At 41.9% G+C, this 19,261-nt stretch overlaps 1 protein-coding gene across 1 annotated transcript; it reads right to left on the reverse strand.

Annotated features, from left to right (window-relative positions):
- Nucleotides 1-3,587: 3,587 nt before the first annotated feature.
- LOC118358362 (arginine/serine-rich coiled-coil protein 2-like) lies at nt 3,588-18,658 on the reverse strand. The gene is made up of 10 exons (XM_035736109.2): nt 18,491-18,658; nt 13,246-13,402; nt 12,962-13,002; nt 8,982-9,151; nt 8,736-8,852; nt 8,447-8,563; nt 5,029-5,108; nt 4,669-4,937; nt 4,354-4,443; nt 3,588-4,262 (listed from the first exon to the last, which is right to left on the reverse strand). The coding sequence occupies exons 1-10, from the start codon at nt 18,494-18,496 to the stop codon at nt 4,077-4,079; spliced, it is 1,233 nt and encodes a 410-aa protein (XP_035592002.1). The 5' UTR covers nt 18,497-18,658; the 3' UTR covers nt 3,588-4,076.
- Nucleotides 18,659-19,261: the final 603 nt, after the last annotated feature.

Genomic DNA, 19,261 nt, shown 5'->3' on the forward strand with positions numbered 1-19,261 from the left:
CAGCATTAATTAATAAACTGTGTAGAAGTTGTTTAGCCATAAGTAAAGGCCTTTTATAAAGTGGCTGTCATGATAAACCTGAATCTGAAAGTACCTTTAGGATCTTTTCTTTGGGGGTTCTAATCTCCCCGTGTGTACATGCCCTGAAAATCCTTAGGCTGGAGCCATCTGGAAGCTCTGTGCCTGTACATATAAAGATAACTAAATAGGAAACTAGGCTGAGAAACATTATTTAGATGGCTGTTTAATTGTTGTTTAAAGCCTGAAATGGACACAATGCCAAGGGACCTTGTTTCTAACACACACACACACACACATTCCTTGTTTCTAACACACACACACACACATTTCTTGTTTCTAACACCCACACACACATATTCATGTCTTAAAAATGGCTTGTTCTGGACATTTATAAAGCCTAGGCCCCAAATACATAACCCTGGACATTCCTGCTTCATAGATAACAACCATAAGGGAGATAAAACTGGGTGTACGGTCCCAAAAGTTCAAACACTCAAACAACACCCTCCCCAGTTCAACCAGCCCCCCTAGACATCAAACAACAGACCTACTTCAAAGCATAACATAGAACTATAAAATAACACACACCCTCTAACACATGACCACACGAACAGGGGGGCCGTGGCGGGGGCACATATTTAAACATGCACGCGTCATCATGACGTATGGTAATCAATCAATCATTTTGACCCGTGCCGTATCCTATCTCTGATGTCTGAAGTGGTTGTTTTTTTATTCAATATAAAGACAGGCAGTTGCATTCAGGCAGGGGTGGAAAGAAGGCTGAAATACACTATTTAAGTAGAAGTACTGTTACTTTAATGACATTTTACTAAAATGGAAGTAGGATTTAGCCTGATACAAAAAGTGTGCTCCAGAGACCCACCTGCACCTGAAATTCTGATAATGAACATTTGGGACTGCTTGATGACAATAGAATGAATTCCAGCACTGAGTTTGACATGAAATGTAATTTATCCTCCAGATATTTCACAATGCTATTGTGAGAATTGATGTATATCCTTTACCAAATGTATGTAATTATAACATTTGCATTTTAAATTACACTACACGACCAAATGAATGTGGACACCTGCGCATCAAACACCTCATTCCAAAATCATGGGCATTAATAATGAGTTGGTCCCCCCTTTGCTGCTATAACAGCCTCCACTCTTATGGAAAGGCTTTCCACTAGATGTTGAAACATTGTTCTTCCGCACCGATCTCGACAAACCATTTCTATATGGACCTCACTTTGTGCATAGGGGCATTGTCATGCTGAAACAGGAAAGGGCCTTCTCCAAACTGTTGCCACAAAGTTGGAAGCACAGAATCGTCTAGAATGTCATTATGTATGCGGTAGCGTTAAGATTTCCCTTCACTGGAGATAAGGGGCCTAGCTCGAACCATGAAAAACAGCCCCCAGACCTCCTTATTTCTTATCCACCAAACTTTACAGTTGGCACTATGCATTGGGGCAGGTAGCGTTCTCCTTGCATCCGCCAAACCTAGATTTGGTCTGACTGCCAGATGGTGAAGCGTGATTGCTCACTCCAGAGAACGCATTTCCACTGATCCAGAGTCCAATGGCGGCGAGCTTTACACCACTCCAGCCGACACTTGGCATTGCGCATGGTGATCTTAGGCTTGTGTCCGGCTGCTCGGCCATGGAAACCAATTTCATTAAACTCCCGAGGAACAAATTATTGTGCTGACATTGCTTCCAGAAGCAGTTTGGAACTATTTTTACGTGCTTCAGCACTGGGCGGTCCTGTTCTGTGAGCTTATGTGGCCTAGCACTTCGCGGCTGAGCCCTTGTTGCTCCTAGATATTTCCACTTCACAATAACAGAACTTAGAGTTGACCGGGGCAGCCATACCAGGGCAAACATTTTATGAACTGACTTGTTGGAAATATGACGGTGCCACATTGAAAGTCACTGAGCTCTTCAGTAAGGCCTTTCTACTGCCTATGTTTCTCTATGGAGATTACATGGCTGTGTGCTGATTTTATACACGAGTCAGCGACGGGTGGGGCTTATTCACAAATTTGAAGGGGTGTCCACATACCTCTGTATATACAGTATCAGTCAAAAGTTTGGACACACCTACCAAGGGTTTTTATTTATTTTTACTAATCAATCAAATCAAATGTATTTATATAGCCCTTCGTACATCAGCTGATATCTCAAAGTGCTGTACAGAAACCCAGCCTAAAACCCCAAACAGCAAGCAATGCAGGTGTAGAAGCACATTGTAGAATAATAGTGAAGACATCAACACTATAAAGTAACACATATGGAATCATGTAGTAACCAAAAAAGTGTTAATCAAATCTAAATAGATTTTAGATTCTTCAAAGTAGCCAACCAGCATCATGAGGAATGCTTTTTCAACAGCCTTGAAGGAGTTCCCAAATATGCTGAGCAATTGCTGACTTGACTTTGGTCCAGTCAGCAATTGCCAGATTATGCCTAAAAAAAAGTTTTCATTTTACCATTCATGTTCGAGTTTTGCTTGTGCTTCTAGCTCCGACAGTGCAGCAAAATCTATCAAGTAATATCTAAGTTTCACAACATATACATAAATCTAAGTAAGTAATGGATTAATTCAGAGCGGCATTGGACGAAGATACAGTGGCGTAGTATAGAGTACAGTATATACATGAGATGGGTGATACAATATTTACTAACAATTAAAGTGACTAATATACCGTAGAATAGAGTACAGTTTACACAAATGAGATGAGTAAAGCAAGATACAGAGACAATAAAGTGGCTAGTGTTTAATTTCCTTTAATGTTGCCAGGGATTCCTAATCTGAATCTAGGCAGCAGCTACTGATGTGCTGGAGATGGCCATTTAAATGTGGTGTAGTATAGAATACAATATATACATATTAAATGGGTGATACAATATGTAAACAATTTAAAAGTGACTAAGATACCATAGAATAGTGTGGAGTGCATTTTATACATATGAGATGAGGAATGCTAGATCCGGAACATTGGCTAGTGATCCATTTCTAAAAGTGGTGTGACCCAGGTGGTGATACAGGAAGCTCTCAATTGTGCGTCAAAGTTTGTGAGGGTTTTCTTTAGCCTCCTGAGGTTGAAGAGGCATTGTTGCACCTTCTACACCATGCTGTCTGTGTGGGTGGACCATTTTAGTTTGTCAGTGATGTGTATGCTGCGGAACTTGAAGCTTCCACCTCCTCCACTGTGGCCCCATCGATGTGGATAGGGTGGTGCTCCCTCAAGTCCACAATCTCCTTTGTTTTGTTGACATTGAGTGAGAGGTTTTTTCCTGGTACCACTCCCAGAGCCCTCCGCCTACAGGGAGGCGTCTCATCATTGTTGGTAATTAAGCCTACTACTGTTGTGTAGTCTGAAAACTTGATGATTGAGTTGGAGGTGTGCTTGGCCATGCAGTCATCGGTACTTAGTCAATGCTGTATGCATCCTCTCAGCAAAAATCAATTCGGAAATACGTGTTTGCTACACCCACAAAAAATGTTGTAGCTGTGTATAAAGCATTCATAGCCAAAACAAACACCAAGGACCACTTCAACACAAAGGGACTTTTATTTCAAGGACATATGTAACACTATTGTTCACTCCTTCCATTAGTAGTATGATCCACTCTTACATTTCCATTCAGTAGAAAGGAAACAGAAAGATGATATAATGGCTACATTTTGAGATTATGATCTGAAGCCATTTGTAAAGACTCTTGGTAAATATATGTAAACAGAATTATTTCACTTGATCTACCATTAAAAATGTATACAATTTGAGTAAAAAACAATACGCAATCACATTTCTAACAGAAGTCTAAATCTAGCCAGCATCACTCAAACTACTGCATCATTCTGAAAAGATGTACAGATTTCTTAACACTCAGTATCTATTTACATGGGAATGTTCCAAGACGTGAGATTGTTTCTAAATAAATTACAGATCCAATGCAACAACATCCATGCAAGCTTGAGTGCTAGCTATGAGGAGAGACCTATGAGGAAGAAAGCAAGGGCAAGCCGGTGCATGGTTTGGCATTAGATCGCGTCCATGCCCCGTGAGAATGAAGAGCCGAAGCCTAGTCCCATGCCTCTCTGAGTGTGGGTCTGGGACCTGGCCATCTCGTACTGAAGGTCAAGGTTATGGAACATCTCCTCCTGCTGCTGCAGGGTCTTCAGGCCTTCGTCGTTGAGTGGCTTTGAGGCCTCACCTTCCTCTTCCCCCTGGCAGGACAGAAACCAGTGTTAGAAATACAAGGCTCTGCAGCATGGTACACAATCAAATGAGAAAATAAAAGGACTCTGTTATACATACTTTGATGCCCATCAGTTTCCGAAATTTAACATTTTGGTCCTTATTTCCAAAGTTGAGCTTCTCCCACAACTCAGCTGTCTGGGACTTGTCCTTCAAAACCAAACAATTTCAATGCATTAGTAATTTGCAACAATCGAGCCACCATGAGCGGAGTTGCATGTTCTTTTCGTAGCGTTTTCATTAAGTCACTAGCTGTACATTCCGGACATAACAAAGCACACTAAAGATAAATCGGCCCCATCAGATAATAAACAGCGTAGACTTATTGCACTACATTCTGTATTGCGTACAAGGAATTCAAAAATAAAATCTTACCCCTTCCTTCTTTCCCTGCCAGAGCTTCTTCCTTTTCTTCTCCTGCTCTGCAAACTTCAGGGGGTTGACAGCCGAAGGATTGTAATAGCTGGGCACAGCAATGCCAGTCTCTGCTAAGGTTTTGGCTTGTAGGGCTGCCATCTGCGCTGCCATGGCGATCTGGGGTGTGACCTGTGTCCCAGAGGCCAGGAGAGCTGCCACGTTGAGGACAGGGTGAGTAGCAGCTGCAGCAGCAACTACTACTGTGTCAGACAGCAGGGGGGCTGGCACTAAAAACAATACACACACAAAAAAAAGTGGTTAGAGATTGGTTTAACTCACTTTGAATTAGGTGCAATTGATAGCTGAGAAGTGTCTCACCTGCAGGTACCTCCTGATGCTGCTGTTTCTCCAACATATCCTTTTCTTTCTGCTCTTGCAGTTTCTTTGCCCTTTCCAACCTGGAGCGAGAGCGAGAGAGCGAGAGAGCGAGCGAGCGAGAGAGAGAGAGAGAGAGAGAGAGAGAGAGCGAGAGAGCGAGAGAGCGAGAAGACAGTGAAGGGTGTTCATATTCGTCAGCTAGGCTTTTGGAGCAGAATGATAGATTCTCTATTTGATAGTGGACATACTCAAGAAACAGAGGAACTGTGGGGTTCATGATTTAAGGGTATTTTCACATATAGTCCTCATTAAAAGAATCGATCTCAGTCCATACAAAAATGGTGTGGAAGAACTTGACTGACCTGCACAGAGCCCTGACCATAACCCCAGTGAACACCTTTGGGGTGAATTAGAACACCGACTGCGAGCCAGGCCTAATCGCCCAACATCATTGCCCGACCTCACTAATGCTCGTGGCTGAATGGAAGCAAGTCCCCGCAGCAATGTTCGAACATTGCTATGTTTAGAAAGGAACCAAGATCTTTTTCCAACATTCACACCATTCAAATCAGAATGTGTTGTCAGACAGCTAAATATACCCACTTACATTTTGGAAGCTAATAGACTGCATTTAGTTCAAATATGTGAGACAATTGTAATTAGAAGATACTATTAACCCTGTCTCGAGTCTAAGCCGGTGGAGGGGCGAATTGTTTTAAGACAGTCATACCAAGGAACATTTATTTATTTGATTTTACATTTTAAGACCCTTTTTAAAAAATTACAAATATTGGATAAAACATTGCATTTGGCATTACTGCTATTAGCCAATAGAAACTCATTGAATAACAGATTCACTACATAGAACCGTCAAAAAAAAGAATATCAAAAGGAAGTTTGTTCTGAAGTGTCTGTCCTATATCTGAGATAAGATCAGGAAACCTTTTAATTACATGTATTTTATTTAAAAAATATATATGTATTTATCCCCTATTTTAGGGACTAAACTATCTCTACATACAGTGCCTTCAGAAAGTATTCAGACCCCTTGACATGGTCCACATTTTGTTACGTTACAGCCTTACTCTAAAATAGTTTTTTAAAAACTATTCCTTAGCAATCTACATACAATACCGATAATGACAAACGTAAACAGGTTTTGACATTTTTGCAAATGTTTAAGAGATACCTTATTTACATAAGTATTAAGATCCTTTGCTATGACACTCAAAATTGAGCTCAGGTGCATCCTGTTTCCATTGATCATACTTGAGATGTTTCTACAACGTGATTGGAGTCCACCTGTGGTAAATTCAATTGATTGGACATGATTTGGAAAGGCACACACCTGTCTATACAAGGTGCATGACAGTGCATGTCAGAGCAAAAACCAAGCCATGAGGTCGAAGGAATTGTCTGTGCAGCTCCGAGACAGGATTGTGTCAAAGCACAGATCTGGGGAAGATTACCAAAAAATGTCTGCAGCATTGAAGGTCACAGTGAACACAGTGGCCTGCATCATTCTGGGTCAGGGAGGTGACCAAGAACCTAATAGTTACTCTGACAGAGTTCCAGAGTTTCTCTGTGAAGATGGTTGTCCTTCTGGAAGGTTCTCCCATCTCTGCAGCACTCAACCAATCAGGCCTTTATGGTAGAGTGGCCAGAAGGAAGCCACTCCTTAGTAAAAGGCACATGAGAGCCCGCTTGGAGTTTGCCAAAAGGCACCTAAAGGACTTCCAGACCATGAGAACACAGATTCTCTGGTCTGATGAAACCAAGATTGAACAAAGACTCATATCTCATGTCTGGAGGAAACCTGGCACCATGGTGGTGGCAGAATCATGGTGAAGCATGGTGGTGGCAGAATCATGCTGTGGGAATGTTTTTCACCGGCACGGACTGGGATACTAGTCAGGAACGAGGTAAAGATGAACGGAGCAGAGTACAGAGAGATCCTTGACGAAAACCTGCCCCAGAGCTCTCAGGACCTCAGACTGGGGTGAAGGTTCACCTTCCAAAAGGACAACACAGGAGTGGCTTCAGGGATAAGTCTCTGAATGTCCTTGAATTGCCCAGCCAGAGCCCGGACTTAAACCCGATCGAAAATAACTGGAGAGACCCATCCAACCGGACAGAGCTTGAGAGGATCTGCAAAGAAGAATAGGAGTAAAATCGCCAAATACAGGTGTGCCAAGTTTGTAGTGTCATAACAAAAACGACTCAAGGCTGTAATTTCCTGCCAAAGGTGCCTGAGTAAAGGGTCTGAATATCTATGTAAACTGGTACCGGGGACCATCAGACAAGTCTTTTGAGTGTCCTGGAGCTAAAAAGAGAACACCATTGTGTTCTTGGGTCTTGGCTGTCAGAGGGGTCATATTAGTGTGTAGCCCAAACAGTTTGGATGCAACAGACAGAAATTGGCAGAGGAGGCTGTACCAACTTCAGACAAGTCTTGTGAGGGTTGTGGACATCCTAGAGCAAAATGAATGCCATCGTGTTCGTGAGTCTCATCTTTCAATAGAGTGGTCATAACCGTTCGGACGCTACAGATGTTTTTGTGAGAAGACCGATTTGAGATGTCTTATGGTCTGACAAACACTGCTCTAGCTCTGTCACCTTTCACCACAGATGCAGAAGGGTGATATCGGCGGGTTGATTGAGACAGACCATGCAAAAAAAACAATCTCTAGCTTAAACAGACAGATTTTGATGGGGATTTCCTATTACGTTAATTGGATTTCCACGGGGCCGCGGAAGTTGTAGGCTAAGGGTTAACGTGCAAATATTATTGGTGAGAGAATAAATAGCAAGAGAATAACTGCAGACTAAATAATTTTACCTAAAATGTTACTACTGCCCCTTTAAGAGCTAGAATAGATTTGTACCCTATGTTGCAATTCTCACCAAATGTGTTGTCTTCTCAGACTATTAAAACCCCATAATCAATAAACAGCTCTCTTAGCCTATAGATCACATATTGCAAACAAATAAACTGAACAAAAAATTCTAGACATTTTGGAATTTCTGTGCATCCTTGACAATCTCTAATCAATATCCAAAAACAGGACACTTTCCTGCGAAGCTGCACATCACCAGCTTTCTTTTCTGGCACCAATGTGAGGGTTTATGGCAGGGGAAATGGTGTTGCAGTAGTCTAGTGTGGTGCCGGAATACTGACAAGCGAACCTATGGACCTTTGTGTTGACAATGGAACTGGAACATGGAATTCAAGCAAACCGAACTCAGACCAACTCTCGAGATGGTCTCTGTTCGGTTTGAATCGGGGAGGGCTCTTTTGAGAGGTATGAGTTCCTTTGGGGTGATCACACTGCACAAAATATTAAGCAAAACCACACCGAGTTGGCAAAAATTGTCTGAAAGGGACCAAGTGTGAAAACACCCTAAGATGCGGCAGTACCTTCTGGCCAGGGCCTCTTGTGCGTCCATGGCAGTGTTTCTGCCCCGGAAAGCCTGGGGGCTCACAGACCTGCTACGACTCTTCTCTTTTCTGTGCACTTTCTCCTTCTTCCGCTCCCTAAAAAGACATTATAGCATTTCAAGATCCACAGAAAGATATGCATTCAGTCACACAACACAATTTAAGAGACACATGGTGACTGACGAAGAGTGGCAAATTTGAGGCACACAGGAGTGGTTACTAAAGACAAACACAGAAAATGGTAGGGGGAGAAGCAAGCGAAACGCACCTGCTTTTGCTCCTGCGGCGGTGTTTGGTCTTTGAGCCCGACCGGGACCTGGCCCTCTTCTTCTTCTCCCGCGGGGAACGCGATCTCAGTTTGTCCCGACTTCTGCTGCGATGACGCCTAAAACAGGACAAAAATGCAAGTTTTATTCTTATAAAAAGAAAACATGCAGCTCACTCTACCCAGTTTACAGTGACCAATCTCAATATATCAAGACATCATGTAGCATCTCACTGAGCCTAGACCCACCTGTCGCATGAGTGTGACCTGGAGTGGCTCCGTCCCTTCTTGTCTTTGCGCCGGTGTCGCTCCTCCCCGTTCTCTGCAGAAAGTCTCTCCCTGCCCCTCTCAGTCTGCTCCGGCTGATCATCCTGCTTGCTGTGAGATTTTGATGGCTTCTCAGAGTCCCTCCTTTGTGCCTGTTTTAAGAAGAAGGTGTCTCTTTCAGGAAAATAGTGCAACAAAGAGTTAGTACAACTGTTTGATACAGAAGATACCAAAGCATGTTAGGAACTCATGCTCACTTCAGACATACATCCCCCTCTTATTTAGAAAGCCTGATCACTAGAAACCAAACATTTCTTTACAACATCGACCGACCATGACCGGATATGTCAGAAGGGTAAATAGCTTGACGGAGCTACACTGTCAGTCCACTTTTTAACTGCTTGTTTAAATGTTGTTTTTTCACTTTGAGTGCAACTTTTTTATTCATCTTATTTAACAAGGCAAGTCAGTTAAGAGCGGCAGCGTAGCCTAGTGGTTAGAGCGTTGGACTAGTAACCGAAAGGTTGCAAGTTCAAATCCCTGAGCTGACAAGGTACAAATCTGTACCCTGAACAAGGCAGTTAACCCATTGTTCCTAGGCCGTCATTGAAAATAAGAATCTGTTCTTAACTGCCTAGTTAAATAAAGGTTAAATGTCGGCCTACCCCAGCCTAACGACGCTGGGCCAATTGTGCGCCACCCTATGGGACTCCCAATCATGGCCGGTTGTAATACAGCCTGGAATCGAACCACGGTCTGTAGTGACACCTAGCACTGAGATGCAATTATCTCCAGCCTTAGACCGCTGGAGATAAATTTGATAATGAAATGCCCTCCAATGTACCAAGACACTGCACGTAGGTCAAATCTACCAGCTACTCAAGTACAGCCACTTCAACTTAGTTTTGTTTCAATCATATTATGGAAGGCACATAAATTAAATACCTTATACAGTACAAAACTCAATGTAGATTATCATGGATAATCACCTCAGACAGCTTTAATACATATGTTTTAGCACTTTATTCCCTCCCCAATCCACAAGTGCATGCAGCCAGGAAGATTTCAATGGTGGGCTCAGAATGAATTTGGATTAATAAGGTTACAGCCAGCAGACTTGAGCTTGAATTGAACCCAGTAATAGGCAATTGAACCCAGGAAAAGGCTCATGTTAATTTCCTTTATTTGCAATTATTTTCTAGGAGGCAAGTTAAGTTTGAATGGCTGATAGTTACCTGTCCGAGTAGTAGGCATATAATTTTGCTATGTCAGCAGCGTCTTCAGTTCAGTGTCTCTTCGTGCTTTAGCACGCTGAGTATGATTTATTGTAGAAATGTTATCATGTGATCTACACACAGGATTTATTTAAAAAATAATCTCATATACAGTACCAGTTCAAAGTTCGGACACTTTATTTTTTACTTTTGTCTACATTGTAGAATAATAGTGAAGACATCAAAACTACAAAATAACACATATGGAGTCATGGAATAACCAAAAGTGTTAAACAATTCCAAATATATATTTGAGATTCTTCAAAGTAGCCACCCTTTTCCTTGATGACAGCTTTGCACACTCTTGGCAATGGAATGCATTTCAAGGTGTGCCTTGTTAAAAGTTCATTAAAAGCCTTGTTAAAAGTTCATTTGTGGAATTTCTTTCCTTCTTAATGCATTTGAGCCAATCAGTTGTGTTGTGACAAGGTGGGGTGTATCCAGAAGATAACCCTATTTGACAAAAGACCAAGTCCATATTATGGCAAGAACAGCTCAAATAAGCAAAGAGAAAAGACAGTCCATTATCTAAGACATGAAGGTCAGTCAATCTGAAACATTTCAAGAACTTTGAAAGTTTATTCAAAAAACATAAAGCGCTTTGATGAAACTGGCTCATGAGGACCACCACAGGATTTTCATTTTAAAATGTAACCTTTACTTAACTAGGCAAGCCCGTTAAACATCTTAGGGGTAGCCCCTTTCCCCCCCAAATTTTTTGGCTAAAATGACATACCCAAATCTAACTGCTTGTAGCTCAGGCCCTGAAGCAAGGATATGCATATTATTGGTACCATTTGAAAGGAAACACTTTGTGGAAATGTGAATTGAATGTAGGAGAATAACACAATAGATCTGGTAGAAGAAAATGCAACCATCTTTGAAATTGTTGTAATTCCGATTGTGTCCACAAGATGACAGCAGTGTATGTGCAAAGTTTCCGATGGATAACTTGAAGTATGAGCGAACTACATTACATTTACATTTACATTTAAGTCATTTAGCAGACGCTCTTATCCAGAGCGACTTACAAATTGGTGCATACACCTTATGTGACATTTAGTGTGAGGAATACATACGAATGTGATCTGACTGGTTGAACCAACATTTAGGGTGAGATTTTCACAGATACCTTTCTTTGAAAATTGAAAGAATGGAAATACAAAATCGACCGTGCATGCTAGAAGGACCTTTAAGGATATGAAAGAGGATTTTATCTAACAAAACGACACCTCATTATCTCTGGGACCCGTTGGATGATAAAATCAGAGCAAGATTTCAGAATGTAAGTGCACATTCCACCTTCAGAGGTGTGTTTAGTTGTTAGGAGCTCTCAGACAATAGCATGGCATTTTTTCGCAGTAATAGCTACTGAAATTGGACAGCGCAGTTACATAAACAAGATTTTAAGCTTTTAGCCGGTATAAAATATGTACCGACATTTGTTGTTTCGCTGCATGATTTACAACTGTCCCGTTGACAGGACGCCTATCCCGAAGAAGTTTTTAAGAACAAATTCTTATTTACAATGATGGCCTGCCGGGGAACAGTCGGGGAACAGTCGTTCTGCCTTGTTCAGGGGCAGAATGACAGATTTTTACCTTGTCAGCTCAGGGATTCGATTTAGACCCAACGCTCTAACCACTAGGCTACCTGCCACCCCAAAGGAAAAGACCCAGAGTTACCTCTGCTGCAGAGGATAACTTAAAGTTAACTGCACCTCAGAATTCAGCCCAAATAAATGCTTCAGAGTTCAAGTAACAAACACACCTCAACATCAACTGTTCAGAGACTGCGTGAATCAGGCCTTCGTGATCAAATTGCTGCAAAGAACCCACTACTAAAGGACACCAATAATAAGAAGAGACTTGCTTGGGCCAGGAAACACAAACAACGGACATTAGACCGGTGGAAATCTGTCCTTTGGTCTGATGAGTTCCAACCGCCGTGTCTTTGTAAGAAGCAAGTAGGTGAACGGATTATCTCTGCATGTTTGAAGGAGAGGGATGGAGTGCTGCATCAGATGACCTGGCCTCCACAATCACCCGACCTCTACCCAATTGAGATGGTTTGGGATGAGCTGGACCGCAAAGTGAAGGAAAAGCAGCCAACAAGTGCTCAGCATATTTGGAAACTCCTTCAAGACAATTGGAAAAGCATTCCAGGTGAAGCTGGTTGAGAAAATGTGAAGTGTGTGCAAAGATTTGTACAAATGCGAAGTGTGTGCGAAGTGTGTGCAAAGCACGCAAAGGGTGGCTACTTTTAAGAATCTCAAATGTATTTAGATTTGTTTAACACTTTTTTGGTTACTACATGATTCCATGAGAAATGTCATAGATGTCTTCACTATTATTCTACAATGTAGAAAATAAAAAAAATAAAAAAACCTTGAATGAGTAGGTGTCCAAACTTTTGACTGGTACTGTATATATTCTTCACCATCTACTATGGCTACACTCAAGTGACCAAGGATACGTTAATGAGACATTATCAAAATAAATGTTAAAAAAAACATGTCAGTTTTTCCATTAAGTCTCTTAGTAAGCTTTGAGTCAGGTTTCATTGCCTACAGTGTTTGGTACTTACCATGGTCAACAAAAAAAAACAAAAAAGACACTATTGACATTCAAGATGGTGACAGTACTGCAGCCTACTTTTAGTTCACTAAAATTAACTAAGATTAGTTACCTCTTTGCTCCTGCTCCGACTTAATCTGTGCTTTTTGTCACCTGTAAAAGTAAAAACGATGAGAACAGTGGCAAAATTCTACTGCACTATTAAATTAGGATTGACTCCAATGAGTCACCTGTAGTGCGTGACCATTTTGGACTGTTCTATCAACAAGGTACAGCTGCTTTAAGCTTATGTCAAATCCAAATAAAATGACCAGACCTACCAAGCGAACATAACAAAAATGTATTACCAAAACTACAAACATCATTCAGAGTTAAAATTTAGTGCATTTAACTCACTTGATTTGCGTTTTCGGTCCCTGGAGTGTGACCTTGATCGGGAAGGATGGTGTTTGGAGCTTCTGGGTGATTTGGATGATTCCATAGTGTGTTTTCTTCTGTCCGTGTAAAGGGAGCCCATCAAGGGTAGCAGGTTGGTCGAGTCGGCATCACTTGCCTAAATTAAAGTAAACACACTGATCAACCTTAGGGTTTATTTGTTCTTTAAGCAGCACTTCGGGAAGACAATGTTCCAGCACAAAACAGCATCCCAACCAGGACCAGTGGTGTAAAGTACATGAGTAAAAATACTTTCACGTAGTGATGCACCGATGTGACATTTTTGGCCGATACCAATATCCTAGTACAGTTAAATAGTTAACACACACACACACAGCGGTCTAAGGCACTGCATCTCAGTGCAAGAGGTGTAACCACAGTCCCTGGTTCGAATCCAGGCTGTATCACATCTGGCCATGATTGGGAGTCCCATTGTGCGGCACACAATTGGCCCAGCGTCGTCCGGGTTTGGCCGGGGTCGTTCGTCATTGTAAATAAGAATTTGTTTTTAACTGACTTGCCTAGTTAAAGGTTACACATGCACACCACACTGACTAAAAAGTAATTTTGTTGGCATTTACGCATGTCCCCATTACCAGGAAAACATCATCAAAACCTATTTTTTTCACTTGCTGTGCTGTTTCGTTGTTAATTTGATCAGTCGTTTCATTCTCAACCAGGATTTCTATGGAACGCCGATTGGGTCTTTGCGTGTCCAAACAGATACATGCCAAATAACACGACATAATCTGTTTCAGTAGCTATAGTTAGCTAGCTAGCTATATAGCTAGGTGTCATCTTCTAAAATCACCCTACTTTATACGACAGTTCTTATTTGATTAATGGTGGTTGGACCCATCTATGTGAAGCTCTCCACAATAAGGATAAGGCACAATAGCGGAATATGCGGCTAGCCTTCAAAATAAATGGCATAATTCTACTATTTGTATTCATTTGCATCACTGTCAATGACAATACTTTTATTTTGAAGGCTACCTGCAAATTCCACTATTGTGCCGAGCTTCACAACACATAACCCGGTCCGGTCGAGCCTCACTAGCCAGATGAAGCTAGCTGAAGATCAATTTCAATAGGCGAACAACAATACTTAGAATATTGCTAAGAATAATGAAAATGACTGCAGTTTCTATGGTCATTGTTTTCAGGCTGGTTGTATGGGTGATAGATAGGTACAAAGCTAAAGCTAGCTACCCCAGCTAAAGCTAGCTACCCCAGAAGTTGCGGTCGAACAACTGATGTTTTATTACCAACGTGGTATTGTAAACACATCGTTCGTGGCCGGTGCTTGCTTGTTTGCTGACTTTTTTGTAAAGCTTTGACAGTGCTACTGTATATTTTTATACACGCAAAGCCTCAAACGGCATACCCTAGTATGCATGTCGTGAAGCTAATAGCAGTGACGCTATTACTGTGTAACTCCGGTAGGCAACATCTGAAAAATAGCACCCATGACAGTGTGTACTGGTGCTCGACCAGTTGGCGAAAGCCAACATCACCCACGACAGAGAACAGTTGACTGTCAAGGACAATGAATTCCATTATCTTGGCTTTAATGGACTTTGCCTTTGAGTTGTCTGGCTAAAATGTTCTTACTCTTCCAAATCACTGCTCGATCCACACAGCAAACATTGTGTGGGCTAGGTCAGGAATGCTGTGTTGCATCTGTAGCGCAAAAATGTACATGCCGTTATTACGTCATGTACATACGTTATATAGTTATGCAGGCATTTGCACTAAGTCAACCCAACCAACACCTATTAAAAGTACCTGATGGGCATCTGGTTAGATACAAATGGAGGCTGCAACTGGCAAATCAACATAATTGCTAACGCTAGCTAAGTTAATTTAAGGGTATTTTCACAAAATAATCGATCTCGGTCCTCTTTAAAGTGAACTCCGGGGGGGGAGCGAAAGAACTTTGTTCTCTTTGTATTCACACTGCCCTTGAATTTGAATGAGGACTCAACTCTTTTGCCAGTTCACTTCACCTATTTTGTGGTCCGAGTCCTCTTTGCATTCACATTGCTATTAGAAAGGAACCAAGATGTTTTTCCCAATATTCACTCAATGTAGTGGGTTTTTACAAAGTGCAGGACAAGCCATTCCATCAGAATGTGTGGGAGGAGGAGGAATAATGGCCACAGGCTGTTTTCCATGTTTCAGGCTAGGCCCCTTAGTTCCAGGGAAGAGAAATTAATGCTACAGCATACAATGACATTATAGACGATTCTGTGCTTCTATCTTTGTGGCAACAGTGGTGAAGGTCCCTTCTTGTTTCAGCATGACAATATCCCGTGCACAAATCGAGGTCCATAAAAAAATGGTGTGGAAGACCTTGACTGACCTGCACAGAGCCCTGACCATAACACCAGTGAACACCTTTGGGATGAATTGGACCGCCGACTGCGAGCCAGGCCTAATCGCCCAACATAAATGCCCGACCTCACTAATGCTCGTGGTTGAATGGAAGCAAATCCCTGCAGCAATATTCCAACATATAGCGGAAAGCCTTCCCAGAAGAGTGGAGGCTGTTTTAGAAGCAAAGGTGGGACCAACTCCATGTTGATGCCCATGATTTTGGAATGAGCTTTTCGACAAGCAGGTGTTCACATACTTTTGGTAATGTAGTGTACCTACTTACATTTTGGAAGCTAATAGATTGCATTTAGTTAAATGGTGAGACATAATTGTAATCAAAAGATACTAATAATATTTCATTTTATTAGTAACAATAAATTGCAGAAGAATAACTACAGATTAAATTATTTTGTAATTTTAAATTTAACACCCAATGTTGGCTACTGCCCTTTAGACTGTCAATCACCGTATTCTTATGGGCAGACTCAATTGCCTTGGTTTTTCTAATGACTGCCTCGCCTGGTTCACCAACTACTTTGCAGACAGAGTTCAGTGTGTCAAATCGGAGGGCATGTTGTCCCGGACCTCTGGCAGTCTCTATGGGGGTACCACAAGGTTTAATCCTCGGGCAGACTCTTCTCGCTGTATACATCAATGATGTCACTCTTGCCGCGGGCGATTCCCTGATCCACCTCTACGCAGACGATACCATTATGTATACTTCTGGCCCTTCCTTGGACACTGTGCTAACTAACCGCCAAACGAGCTTCAATGCCACACAACACTCCTTCCATGGCCTCCAACTGCTCTTAAAACGCTAGTAAAAACAAATGCATGCTTTTCAACCGTTCACTGCACGCACCCGCCCGCCCGACTAGCATCACCACCCTGGACGGTTCCGACCTAGAATATGTGGACAACTATAAATACCTAGGTGTCTGGTTAGACTATAAACTCTCCTCCCAGACTCTTATTAAACATCTCCAAACCAAAATAAAATCTCGTCAGCTTTCTATTCCGCAACAAAGCCTCCTTCACTCACGCCGCCAAACATACCCTAGTAAGACTGACTATCCTACCAATCCTCGACTTTGGCGATGTCATCTACAAAATAGCTTCCAATACTCTACTCAGCAAACTGGATGCAGTCCATCACATTGCCATCCGTTTTGTTACCAAAGCCCCATATACCACCCACCACTGCAACCTGTATGCTCTAGTCGGCTGGCACTCGCTACATATTTGTTGCCAGACCCACTGGCTCCAGGTCATCTATAAGTCTATGCTAGGTAAAGCGCCGCCTTATCTCAGTTCACGATAACACCACCACCCGTAGCACACGTTCCAGCAGATATATCTCACTGATCACCCCCAAAGCCAACACCTAATTTGGCCGCCTTTCCTTCCAGTTCTCTGCCGCCAGTGGAGTGAATTGCAAAAAAATATATAAAAAAATTGCTGAAGTTGGAGACTTTTGTTTCCCTCACCAACTTTAAACATCAGTCATCTGAGCAGCTAACCGATCGCTGCAGCTGTACTTAGTCCATCTGTAAATAGCCCACCCAATCTACCTACTTCACCCCCATACTGTTTTAATGTAATTTTCTGCTCTTTTGCACACCAGTTTCTCTACTTGCACATCATCATCATCTGCTCATTTATCACTCCAGTGTTAATCTGCTAAATTGTAATTATTCGCTCCTATGGCCTATTTATTGCCTACCTCCTCATGCCTTTTGCACACACTGTATATATACTTTTCTACTGTCATTGACTTGTTTATTGTGTTATTGGCTTGTTTATTGTTTGCTCCATGTGTAACCGTGCTGTTGTCTGTCTCACACTGCTTTGCTTTATCTTGGCCATGTCGCAGTTGTAAATGAGATCTTGTTCTCAACTAGCCTACCTGGTTAAATAAAGGTGAAATTAAAAAAATAAAATAAAAAGAGCTAGAATAGATTTTGTACCCTGTTGTAATTCTTAAAATACGTTGTCTTCTATCCAAACCCCACAATCAAATAAACATTTTACGAAGCTCTCAGCCTTTAGATCACAAAAGTGCAAACAAATAATATGAACTAAAAACTCGACACATTTTGGAATTGCTATGCATCCTAAAATTGTTTGGGAATTGCTGACAATCCCTAAGAAATATCCAAAACAGCAAACGCTTTTTCCGCGACCCTGCACATCATAATTGTCTCTCTTTTTTAGTATCAATGTGAGGGGCTATGGCAGGGGAACGATGTTGCAGTAATCTAGTGTGTGGTGCGGGAATAATGACAAGCGAACCTTGGGCGTTGAGTGTTTCCATTGCCCTAAAAAAAAGGGAACCGAACTCAGGATACCTCTCAAGATGGTTTCAGATTGGTTCGGGGAATCGAGGGGTCTGAGTTCATTTGGAGTGTTCTCACTGCACAAACAATTAAGAGAACCACACTGAGTTCACAAAAATTGGCTGAAAGGGACCGAGTGTAAAAACACCCACATTAACGTTTGCTACCTAATGACGTTGCTAGTTTGCAAAGGACTGCGCAACTCAAGGTACATAGTTAACTAGCGAACGTTATATAGCTAGTTAGGTAACTAGTTAACACTAACATAATCCGATAAAGTAGAATTTCCATGTATTTCCAAAAATCAACACGACAAAGCTACCAACTACTACAGCAACTAACCGTCAGCTACTGACGTTAACTCGCTAGGTTGTCGACATGGCTGCCACGGCAAAGACGCCATCTTGATTAAACAAAACATCTTTAAAATAGAAACAGCTAGCATAAATTATTATATAAACTCGATGGTAATGTATTTGGTGAACACTTACCGCCATGAGTCACTTGAAGAACCCCCGTAAAAAAAATTCACGTGAGTTCTTTCTGTGCTGAGCTTCGTTCGGTGTTCCAGCAAATTCCTCCCACTTCCAGGCCGTTCTGTTACAACAGAGAGCGGAAGTGGTGGAGTAAGAGGTTTTACTCCGAACACAATTTGTCCACGACAATAAACCAATGAAGTGAGGAATTTTTGTATGGTGGTCAATGAGTGTCGAATTTGGTTAACAAACAATAATTGCTCATTTTCTGGATTAATCTGATTTTATAGAATATAAGTTTCGTAATGGTTAGTTTGTTACGAATGCACTGATATAAGTGGACGCACTTGGAAAAACGATTTTATATTGGTGTTAATCAGGTCAACATCACCAAGGCCTGGGGCCCTGACAGTATTCCAAGGCCAATCTCAGCACATGTGCAGATCAGCTGGCAGGCATATTCATGGTAATTTTCAACCTCTCTGTAATCTCCACATATTTTATGATGACCACAATCATTCCTGCTCTCCACATGGCCCTCACCCACCCAGATAAAAGGAATACTTATGTGAGAATGCTGTTCATCACCATTATCCCCTCCAAGCTCATCACCAAGCTTAAGACTCTGGGTCTGAACACCTCCCTCTGCAACTGGATACTAGACTTCCTGACGATCTGACTCCAGGTGGTGAGGGTAGGCAACATCACCTCCACCACGCTGACCCTTAACATAGGGTCCCCACCGGGGTGTTCTTAGTCCCCTCCTGTACTCTCTGTTCACCCACG

Source organism: Oncorhynchus keta, chromosome 25 (genome assembly GCF_023373465.1).
Source record: "Oncorhynchus keta strain PuntledgeMale-10-30-2019 chromosome 25, Oket_V2, whole genome shotgun sequence".
Taxonomy (NCBI): Eukaryota; Metazoa; Chordata; class Actinopteri; order Salmoniformes; family Salmonidae; genus Oncorhynchus; species Oncorhynchus keta.

Bases quoted from the DNA above. Each gene is read 5' to 3' on its own strand.
- LOC118358362 (XM_035736109.2), bottom strand. The intron at 5,109-8,446 runs GTACTGCCGCAT...CTCTCGCTCCAG, and splicing joins CAAGAGGCCCTGGCCAGAAG to GTTGGAAAGGGCAAAGAAAC. The intron at 4,444-4,668 runs GTAAGATTTTAT...TTGGTTTTGAAG, and splicing joins GGCAGGGAAAGAAGGAAGGG to GACAAGTCCCAGACAGCTGA.